Here is an 11,896-nt window from a genome sequence, read left to right as displayed (position 1 = left end):
AACACATAGTACATTATTAAATATAAATGGTTACAACAGCGCTTTATTCTTTTTAATTAACTGTATTGGGATGACATTGTTTAATAAAAGTATGTAAGTTTCAAGTGCACAACTCTGTGATTCACCATGTGTACCCACCACCCGCAGTGGAGTGTTTTCCATCACCTTACCAGCATGTGTGACTTCCTTTTCTGCTCAGAAAGGTGACTTCGAATTTAAAGAAACAGTGAGGACAAATGTTTATTTGTAATGCAGCCAGTTCCGAAACAATTAAGTTAATGGAACCGTTTGAAATCATCAAGTATATGACTTATTTCATTATTGATGGCTTCTTTACTAACTCGGAAGTGCTTTTACTATTCACTTTAATTGTACTGTTTTGAATTAACCTTTTCTTAGTTATGCTTGTGTATACAAAAGGTCCTTAATTTCGGACAGCACTGAACCTTTCCAGAAAAAATGAACAAGCCTCTTCACATTTCCGCATTTCTATACCATACGTGTATGTTATCTCCGTAGACACACCTGCAGGTAAACAGGCTACTCTGGGTGTGTTTAGGGTTACAAAATCATTCGCGACATAGAGGAAGCTGGGCCGTGTAATTAGTAAGAAGAGCAGAGCTCGGAGACACCCTCAGGGTGAAATGTTGAAAACGCATTGAAAAGCATTGCGAAATGTTTCACGAATGCTTTTCTGGTCTGGGCACTCATCCAGCATTGAAACCATCAGAAAGGGGGGAAAAAACCACGCTGTATGAGGATTTCATTTCAGGGAGGATGACACTATTTTTAGGAGGGCACGTGCGTTTAGGAATTGATGAGTACATATGCGAATTATTTGGATAGTTGCTCACTTCTATCAGGGCAATTTTAAAGAGGGAGAGCTCTCTCTCCATAGTTAATGGTAGGAAATTGAATATTATGTTATGTGTACCAAAGACAAAGATCTATAGGTTCAGGTTTAGAAAAGTAGGCCTCATCGTTTGGGGGCGGGGGGGAATCTATGATTGGTCACTGTAATACTTTTGTGAATTATATTCCTCAGTTGCTAAAGGATAGTGATTATGTCCTAAAACAACCCAAATCTTTTATCCATAGATGAGGAAATATAGTTTAAAATGGTTCAAGGAATTGAACGCAGTGACTTACCTCAGGCTGCAACTTAACATGAAATCTCAGTTTAATTTGCACTGTTTTTGTTGTCAAACATACTGTCAGATAAGAGAGAATGCAGGGGCCAGGGGGCGAGACTACTGTGTTATCAATGGTTGGCGCTGAAAACAACATGTATTATATTAAAATTTTTTTTAATGCAAAGGGAAACTTGAAGAAGTGCTGTTTTTAAATTGAAGGGGGAAATGTGCCAATACTTGACATTCAATAAATTGATTTTCCTCATCACTCATTAAAATGTGGGAACAGAATATACTTTCCAAACAGACACATATAGATAAAGAAAAAGGAACGCTAGATACTATTTTAAATAACTACTAAACTTTCCTTTAGATAGTTGCAAAAAACTGCCCAAGTAAGCTGCTTCATTTGCTACAAATGTAACCATTTGTCTGAGTTCTTGTCATTCCTGTAATTGGATTAACAGCATGCTTGTGTTGGTGTCAATAGTTGCTCTGTTATTTAAACAATTCATTTTAGATGTAACTGCAGATCTGTATTGACTCTGACATCTACATCAGCCTCATTCTCAAGTATCTCTATGCTGTTTGCTTTTCTGGGGGAATTATATAGAATATAATGTTTTCCTTCTCTAATGGATGAAAGCAAACTGTTTCTTTCCATGATAGTGTTTCTTGAACGCTTTTATTCTGTTCCAAGTGTCTGTCCTTCATTTGGTAAGGCCTTTAAATTTTCGTTTCTTTTCTCTTGCAGTTCTCAGTTAGTAAATGCTGAAGTTGTATAAGAAAGAATATGCAGGAGTGGGCAAGAGTAACTTTACAAAGTTTCTTTTTGAGTACGCAAAAACAGTTTATTCTCCTATTGTTTTTATTTATTAGTTATTGAATGATGATGATTATTATTAACCTGCTTTTGCTCACCTCTGTATTGGAAGCTATCTCCACTCCTATAACTGGTTCAAATATTTTAATTACTTTCCCAGATAACTCTGGTAATCCTCTCTCTTTCCCCACGCACACAAACACATACACAGGACACACACACACGTACATGAGTGTACACACATGCAAAAAATATTTTTATTTGGCCTAAATTACTAAATCAATCATTGGCGCCATTCCTTCCATAGAAGGAAGTTGAAGATCAAGGTCCCCTATGAGCTATGGGTGGGCAGATAACAACTCCATTTGACTCTCTCCCCTTTTTACGGGATATTAGCCTCCATTTCTAACAAACCAGGGTCGTGCGGTGTCCAATGACTCACCAGTTGAGCACTGCACCCTTCCAAGGGCTCAGCTCTCTGGAAGATGTTAGTTCCTGAAACAGCAGATACACTTGCCAGCATAATGCCTCTTTTGTTCTTGGAGATCACGGTGTGGTGTGATGGCCTAGATGAGCATTCTTACTCCTATATTTCTCATAACTGAATGAAAAGGCAATCAGAAACTGGGAAATCTTTATCGTAATTATGCCAGACCCATGGTTACAATGTTTATTTTGACATAACAAGTTCACGCAAATCAATACAAGAACATAAGAACAAAATTGTTTGTGGGGGAAATCAACAGACAACTATAAAAGTAGTCAGTGTGAGCGAAGATCAAGGTTTAACTTTTGGGAACTCTTTAGAAACGATTTTGGCGATTCGCTTCAGTATCCTTACAACTGATCGCAGCTTTGGAAGGAGCAATCACCATCCTAAAACCACATTTTAGGCAAAAACCACTGGTGGGCATTTCCAGTCAGGGCACGTGCCCGGGTTGCAGGCGCCAGGCCCCTGAGAGGCAACACATCAGTGTTTCTCTCCCTCTCTTTCTCCCTCCCTTCCCCTCTAAAACCTAAATCGATGAAAAGTCTTAAAAAAAAAAGGTAGAGAGGAGCAGATTAGCATCAATAATTAGTTAAAAAAGTCACCTACAAACTGTTCCTGAGATTTAATGTCACTGAGATAGTCAAATCAGTTCAGAATAACCATACAAAGTGAATGTAATGTATTCATACAGCTTCACCTTAAGGGAGATAAGGAACAAGGCAGAAATTTACTGTCTTCATGGCATTAATTCCCATTTCTGACATTTAAATTACTCTTTATTTCTCTATGCCTGTTCCTTGAATTATTCTTGAGTTAATTTGCAAATAGGCTGTTTTTCAAAATGCTTCAATGAATGGGGAAGACATTGCTTTGGTATCTCCCCGACCTAGTGTAATAAAGCTGTCTTTCATCACAAAAACATCAGTAGTTGTTCCTTTATTGAAGGACATTAACACAGAATAGATGGTGGTGTAAGAAAACCAATTAGGGATATATTTTAGGCTTCCCGAATCCCTGAAGAAGAAAAGCTTGCCTACCCCTCTCTCTATTTGCCATTCTATGTAAATTCACTTAAAATTGCTTTTTAAATGTCCCCAAATGTTGATTTTAAAAGCCCTTGATTTTTCAAAAGTACAATTTACCCTTTTGAAAGTTTCAATTCAATCTCGAAGGGATGTAAAGTTATTTAGTCTATATAATGGAAGGCCTTTTTTAATACAAAAATAGCCAGCATCTGATGTTTCCCTTAGTATTCGTCCTAAAACAAAGAAACGAATTAACTCTGACTATTCACTCAGCCTGGTTCTCACAGGTTTAAAATAATTTTTTCAACAATTCAATAAACTACAGAGGTCCAAAGTTTTGATGAGAAATTTAGTGAGAACTCTGATGCCTTTTTTTTTTTTCTGGTGCCAAATGGGAGAACTTTGAAATTGACTTATAAGAGTTAAAGCATTTGGAGTTTATTTTTTAAAATTTCATAGGAATTATATCCTCAGTAGTTGTATGTTTCAGTTAGTTGGGCCTTTTTTTTAGATTTCCAGTGGTAACGGGATTATATCTAACCGCTGACCATGACCCCCTGCGGCCAAGTGAGAGACATTAGCTTTCTCGAGGCTTCGAGAAACCATTTGGAAGGTTACACTTAGTGGGAAGTACACACCCCCTGAGGTGTGTAGGGATGAGTTCATTTCACACGCACAACCAAAGTCTCCCAGGGATTAATGTGATCTTTTGGTTCAATGTAGGATCAAAGTTCTGTGAAACAAAAACTAATTTATTTTTAAAAGTTATTCTACAAAGATGCTTTAATATATGTCAATTATTAGAAGCTTTGTCTAAGACAGGCCCATCAACCAAGCACTTAAAATAACGAAGGAAAGAGTGTGAGACGTGGAAATATCGATGATACTCTAACAGTATAAGTATGAATCTATGTCACACTATGTGAGAAGCAACTGTCTACATAACCATTTTTCAATTATTTCTTCATAGGGTGAGATTTAATAAAAACGGCTTGTTCTTCAATAACTCATCTCTCTTACCAAATACTGTGAATTGGAAAACAAACAAATGGAAGGATAGGATGTATAGATTATGTATTCATTAATTCAACAAGTAATCATGGAATGCTAACTATATTACAGGTAGTGTGATACAACTGGGAATATTCATATCCTCTGTATTGAGTCATTTACTAATACGTTTCTATTCCCTTAAATGAGGCCTTTTATTTATAGGTGACATGGTATTCACTGCATTCCTAGGTATTCCCTTAAAAGATTCTTTTTTTTTCCACTGGGATAAAACTATCACCTATGCATGTAAGATTTATTTGTCCCCCTAACTGTAAATATAATCAGAAAGGCACCAGTATGGATGAAACTCCCTGTACAGAAAAGCCTCCTCAAAATAACATTTAATATGATGGCTTACAATCACAAAAGCAAGGTTTATAATTTTCTTTTTCCTGGGCACATTTGAAATTTGTAGAAGTGATTGTTTTGAAAAGGGAGGGATTGGGGAAATGATACACAAAAAGCATACTTCATTCTTGCACTGCATACTTCATTCTAGACTGATCATTGATGATATAGTTTTACTGGCTTTCACAATTATCTTGTGCTAGGAAATGGACAATAACCTATTTTTGATGCTTTGTCATGGATTTAAGCTTTTTCAGTAGTTTGGCTCTCTCTGGGAAGCCTTAATTATTAGGAACCTATTAAATGTGGTTAAAAAAGAAAACTATAAGTTTGAAAAGCTTCTCAGGTATTTCTGCTTTGCTGGGCCCTAAGAGGTTTGTTTTACCTGTACTTGGGTCTATTTTAATTACTCCTTTTCTTGATACTGGCTAATTTTTGAAAATAGTCCTAATTTAAATACCTAATTTCCCAAAATGTATTAAATGCTTAAACTTCAATATTCTAACTTTCTTGAAATCTTGGACTGATATTGATTCAAAGCATTTGTAAAGGTTTGAGATTAACACTAAGACTGCAGGTGTATAAATTTAAATGAAAACTGGTAATGGGTAAAAAGGAATAGAGTACATAGGGAAAATCATTACCACTGTAATTATTTTAAATCTGTTTTGGAGTTATATCATTTTCATGTATTTTAAAGATTATAATGGCACAGAGCAAGTAGGCCCATAAAGTATGAAAAAAATTATATCCCATTATTTTACTTTTTCTTTGGTTAGTTTATACAAAGACTATATCCTGTTTTTCAAAATTTTGGTACATATATCAATATGATATGTAGTTTTATTTTTCTAGATTTAAGTTTTTACATGCTACAGATATTTTTTCAAGTGCACATAACTAAAAAATGTTTTGAAGTGAGGATGTTCTTCACAGCACTGCTTACAAATGTAGAATGTACTGAAAATGCTATACATTTCATATTCAATGCTGAAGTATTTGGATAGGTTATCGTACACATCCACACATAACATACTATGCAGCCACTAACGTGATGGTACAGATCAATATTTATTGACGTGAAAACATGATCATGTTGAAAATTTTAGCAAAACACATCACAGTACATGAAGTATGTTTTCTTTTTGTTTGTAAAACTGTGCATAAACAGGAAAAAAGGCATAGAAGCATATTACATACAGAAAATATCAATATTAGTTATCTCTGAACTATGGGAATTTTACTGTCCTTATAAATTTTTGCATTGTGTGCATTTGTTACAATCAACAGGTACTATGATTAAAATTTTAAAAAGTGATTTCCATTTGAAAATATCTAATAATGAATATACATGTAATTTATAGATAATTACATAGAAATAGCTTACTCTCCTTATTTTGTGGGCAAATTGCTAACAGAAACGTTAACAAATCATACACTTACATTGAATTTTGTATGGATCTAAAGATTTTTATGTAAAGACATAAAAACTGAGAATACAAACAAAACATTTTCTTATGGTTCCATCTGTGGTGTGAGTGAATCAACATTTTTTAATGAATTATGTAAATGTTACAAAAATTAGGCGTTTATTTCTCTGCTTCAAAATGCATATTGAAAGAAAGCCCGTCCAAAGGAAACAGAAAACTAGGTGTAATATGGATGGATCGTAGACAGGAAGAGCAAGGGAAATCCAGAAAATGCATAGCCGAGAAATGTAACCGTTAACAAAGGACAGAACATTCCGTACCAACTGTCAAGCGACTGCACAGAAAGAGAAGCACAGTGGATTAATAACTCTCATATGATAGATGAGGTCAAGGGACTTGACCTTTTCCTTCACTTTGAAATGTCTGTGAAGATTTTACAGTCTACAAGAGAGAATGACAACTTGAATAGATCCTCTTCAAGTATACATACAAAGGAGTTTAGAAAAATGAGTCATAAGAATGCTCCTGAAAATGGTGTCAAATATCAAATGTGTGAGGAAAAGTTTTTAAGATGAAACGCATAATTGAAATCATTAATGCCTAAGCTGTTCATATGCTTGTGTCACTGGGTATTAAGGTCACAAAGAAAACCCCTGACACTTAGTCATAGTCACTGGTAAGTTTGTGGTATGCCCAAAATGTCTTTGAAAGTGAAAATAATTTAAATAAATAAAGGGAAGAAACAAAGCGTACATCTTTTGAACAGAATAGCCATGTGAAGTAATAATTTAAAGTGAAATTGTGCATCCCATACATGTCCCCTGCACTACTGATTACTGAGAAAGCAAGTGAGGAGTTTGCAGTGTGATAGAATCAGACGGATCAACCATTTTGAGAATCGGAACACAGAAGAAATGAAATGTAGTAGTATTATGGAAAGTAAGGAAAGAAATGTATTCGGTCAGTCACGTCACCCTGACTCATTTCGGAAAACAAATGAGCGGGGGAATGCATTTTATTCTCCATATCCCTAAGAGTAGTACATCCAAAAATAGTACAAAATGACAGTTGTACAGTTAGAAATGATGTTCTTCACTAAAATGAACATGGTTTTCTAGTGTCACTTGTTTCAAAAGAAAGTATTCGCTGTTAAAAAAACACCTGTGAACTGGCATAAAGGAACCTCGTATCACAAGTCACCCGAAGTAAGCAGGCAGCAGCTTAAGGCCGAAACAGACTGAGCAGTCGCTGGTGTTCTCACCACCTGCCCCTGGCCTGGCCCAGGCTCACGTGCAGCGGCCTGGAGCCCAGCACGCGCCCGTTCATCTCATCCACCGCTCTGATAGCGTCCTCAAACGACGAGAAGCACACGACCCCGAAGCCTTTGCCCTGCCCGACTTCCACCATCACTTTGGCGCGGCTGATGGATCCGAAGGCAGAGAACTCCTCCTTCAGTTTCTCATCATCCACGGTCTCGTCCAGGTTTTTCACGTAGATGGGCACCCCGGGGGGCCGGTTCTTGTCCTTGACTTTCAGCCGCTGAAAGCGTCGCCGGAGCTCGGCCAGCCGTTCGATTTTCTTCTGCGCCCGCCCCACGTACAGGACCCTGCCGTCCAGGGGCTTGCCGTGCAGGTCGAGCACGGCCTTCTGCGCCGCCTCGTGCGTCTCGTAGCGCACGAAGCCGAAGCCTTTGGACTTCCCGCTGGCGTCCCTTATGACCTTGACGCTCTCCGTCGGCCCGTACTCGCTGAAAAGGCCCCGGAGCTTCTCGTCGTCCATCTCGTCGCCCAGGTTCTTCACGAACACGTTGGTGAAGATCGCCCGGTCCCTGGTCCTCACCTCGGCCGCCCGCTCCTCCGGGAACTTGAAGCGGCCCACGTACACCTGGCGGTTGTTGAGCCGCACGCCGTTCATGTGCCAGATGGCGCGGTTGGCGGCCGCCACGCTCTCGAAGTGCACGTAGGCGTAGCCCTTGGAGCCGTTGTCGTCGCTCACCACCTTGCACGACAGGATGTTCCCGAAGGCCGAGAACAGGTAGAACAGGGCCCGGTTGTCTATGGACCTGTCCAGGTTTTTGATGAATATGTTCCCCACTCCAGACTTCCTTAGGCGGTCGTCGGGCTGCGACCACATGAGGCGGAAAGGCTTGCCGTTGATCAGATCGAAGTTCATGGTGTTCAGGGCCCACTCGGCGTCGGCGGCAAAGCGGAAGTTCACGTAGCCATAGCCCAGGGGACTGCGGGTCTCGGGGTCGCGGCAGATTCTGGTGAAGCGCAGGGGGCCAGCAGGCCTGAACTTCTTATACAGCATGTCCTCGGTGACATCTGGGTCCAGGTCACCCACGTACAGGGCGGCCTTGAGGTATTTCTTTCTCTTGCCGGCAGGATTGGGCTCCCCACTGCCCATCTCTCGGAGCGCAGAGAGGAGGCCCTCTTGGCAGGGAGAGAAGGATGCTTTCTCAAAGCTACGGGCCCGGCAGCTGTTCGCACACACAAACAGCCAACGGCAGACCCAGTGACACTGTTGAGGCTGAGAAAATGAAGTTCAGAAACCCCTGGTCAGCAGGCTCGGCACAAACGCATCAGACAAAAAGGCATCCCAGTAAGGACTCTCTTCCGCCTAAGGGACTCCGAATTTGCACCCTCTGAGATTTACAGTCGGCTTCCAAAGCCAGCAGGAGCAAAGCCGTTTCCCTTCTGCTGTTAAATCGTAAGAAAGCATCAAGCAGCTGCCCGACTGCCTGCATCTACCACGGCAGATCGAGGCCTCGCGACCCGTTTTCTGCAAAAACACAGGCCTCCAGCTCCTCTTGGCTGCAAATCGCATCCACAGGGGCAGGGGCCGAGCGCGTATTCCTCCGCCGGCCGCCGGGCGGGTCGCCAGCGGGCTCCCGGCTCGCCAAGGCCGCCGCGCGCGCTCGGCGTCCCCGAAAGGGCACCCCGGGCACTTGGCGCGCGGGGCCGGCCGGCTGCACGCGGCGGATCGGACAGAAACACAGACACACAGACACGCGCGCGGGGGCCCGGAGACCGCCCAGATACCCAAGACGCCCACTGGGTACGGACCGAGTGACGCACGCTGATTTCGGCAGCCTGAGACTCGCCGCAGGTCCGGAGGGACTGACTGGCAGGAGCGCACTGGGTCGCCTCCGACGCGAGGCGGGTCCGGACAGATGCGGGGCGGAGTCAGCGGCGAGGGGCAGATGCGCGGCGGGCGGGCGGGCGGGCGGGCGGGCGGGCGGGCGCGGCGCGGACAGACGGCCGGGGGTGGGGGAAAGGTCTCCGCCGGACAGACAGACCCAGGGGCGCAGAGCCTGTCGCGGTGGCAGGGCGGGGCGCGAGGGAACCCGGAACCCTGCTAAGTAACTTCCCACTTCTCGGGGACAACATTCTTAAAAAAGAGAGACAGGAAAATCAAGAAGAAATGAACACGTTTCTTCGATTGATTTACTTATTTGTGGGATTTTAGTTTTTTTTTATTATGTTAAAATCTTCCCATTAGGCTGCTGATCCCAAAATCAGAGGAGATGACGATTTAGGTGGAAAAAAAAAAACAACCCCATAATGTTTAAAAACTAATCCCCTCAACCATGTCTGCTTAGGAAATGGGATTTAAGTTGCATCCTTTTCCTGAGCTCATTGCAAAGGCAGAATTGCTGGCTCTCCGTCCGCTGCTAAAGGGTCACGGGGTGGAAGGAAGTACAGGGCCATGTTGTGCTGGGCCTTTATCCTTACGCCTTTGAACTCCACCATAATGGTCGCATAAGACTTCTTTTCACAGCTCCACTAATACTAATGTTGGAATGACTGGAGAGCCATAAAATGGCTTCTAATGGCACTTAGTGTGCCACTAAAGGTGTGCTACTTCCCTAATCACAAATTACAAAATCTTCCTTCAAAGGATAGCAGTTTCAGAATCAATGCAAAATATATCATGAATGCTCACGGACGAAGCAAACACGTGAAGATACAGGCAGGTTACATAATTAAAAACTCATTTTAACTTGAAAGCCCTGCAGGGAATAATGTTGTAACACAGGGCTTGACTCAAAGCTTTCCCACCAAGATCTCTTTCCTCTGTGAGGCTAGCGTTGCTGGGAAAATTGCTGTGTCTGTAACACGCAAGGCCTCAATGCCCCTTTAACAATTTATCTGCTCAAAAAAAAATTCTGACAATACATACATCAGGACTATTATATATGATTATATATAAGGACTATTGGCTTCTTGCTTAGCTCAGACATGGAAAATATTGGAAGCCCTGGCTGGCATAACTCAGTGGACTGAGCGTGGGCTGCGAACCAAAGCATCACAGGTCGGATTCCCAGTCAGGGCACATGCCTGGGTTGCAGGCCACGGCCCCCAGCAACCGCACATGGATGTTTCTCTCTCTCTCTCTTTCTCCCTCCCTTCCCTCTCTAAAAATAAATAAATGAAATCTTAAAAAAAAGAAAATATTGGAGAAAAGGCAGATACAAATAATATTTTGCAAACTTCTGCTTACTTTACTGTATTTTGATCATTTTCATAAACATCTTTTCTGATAAACTTAATGAACTACAGGCTTTTTAATTAACTTTTGCCTTTTTATTTTTCTCATTTGAAGATCTGCCTTTACTAAAGTGCTATATTAAAAAAACAACGTCAATCTAACTGAATAATTTCCACAGTATTCGTCCTGAATCAAATCAACATTTTATTCATTATGTAACCACCTAAATGTTGTTCATATTGTAATTCATTTGTACATATTTTCCCTAGGATAATAGATTGGGTTCTTGAGAATATTTAGTTTTGAAACAACCTTCCATCTACAGCCTTTGAGGCTCCAAGCAGTTTAAGCGTTCTGAACTCTAGTGAACTTTTAATTATATGAAAAACTTCAACTTACATCTGCTTTGACATACATGAATTTTAGTAAGACTCCCTCTGCTAAACAGAAGCTTGTGGGAGAAGAGAAAGCATTTTCACCTGTAATTTTTGTGATCACTTTAGCATGAAGATTCGGAACGTTCTCTGGAATGAAGTCAAATGAGAACATTTGTCACTTTTATTATATATCAAAGGTATCTTTATAGTCTGTGTAACATATTAAATCCATTAAAGGTCCCCACCCAGATTCCCGAGGCAGTTGGTTGACGCATATCAGAGGAAAGTTGTGATTTACACAGGAAATTTTTTTAACGATTTTATTTATTTATTTTTTAGAGAGGGGGAGGGAGGGAGAAAGAGAGAAAGTAACATCAATGTGTGGTTGCTTCTCATGCGGCCCCCACTGGGGACCTGGCCTGCAACCCAGGCATGTGCCCTGACTGGGAATTGAACCTACACTGCTTTGGTTCACAGCCCGCGCTCAATCCACTGAGCTACGCCAGCCAGGGCAGGAATAATTTTTTTATGCTCAATTGCTAATAAGCCAAATTAACTCATTATTTGATATGTAACCAAAGTTTTTGTATTTTGATTTTAATTTTATTTTGTAAAGAGTAACAAACATTGTAATTTTATTTGGGGGGTGAGGTAGTGTAGGTGCTTTATGTAGTCAAGTCTCTAGCTCTAATTCATACATTTAAAACCCTACAGGATTTATTGAAG

The 11,896-nt window shown here is 41.0% G+C and overlaps 1 protein-coding gene across 1 annotated transcript; it reads right to left on the bottom strand.

Annotated features, from left to right (window-relative positions):
• Window positions 1–6,515: 6,515 nt before the first annotated feature.
• PABPC5 (poly(A) binding protein cytoplasmic 5) lies at window positions 6,516–9,384 on the bottom strand. Its single transcript, XM_045847461.1, has 2 exons — window positions 9,368–9,384; window positions 6,516–8,831 (listed from the first exon to the last, which is right to left on the bottom strand). Exon 2 carries the CDS (start codon window positions 8,706–8,708, stop codon window positions 7,560–7,562), a length of 1,149 nt encoding a protein of 382 aa, XP_045703417.1. The 5' UTR covers window positions 8,709–8,831; window positions 9,368–9,384; the 3' UTR covers window positions 6,516–7,559.
• Window positions 9,385–11,896: the final 2,512 nt, after the last annotated feature.

Source organism: Phyllostomus hastatus, unplaced genomic scaffold, assembly GCF_019186645.2.
Source record: "Phyllostomus hastatus isolate PE091 unplaced genomic scaffold, TTU_PhHast_1.1 phas_contig_551, whole genome shotgun sequence".
In the NCBI taxonomy this organism is placed as follows: Eukaryota; Metazoa; Chordata; class Mammalia; order Chiroptera; family Phyllostomidae; genus Phyllostomus; species Phyllostomus hastatus.
Note: the sequence above shows the minus strand (reverse complement) of the source record. Positions and strands in the feature narration are given on the sequence as shown.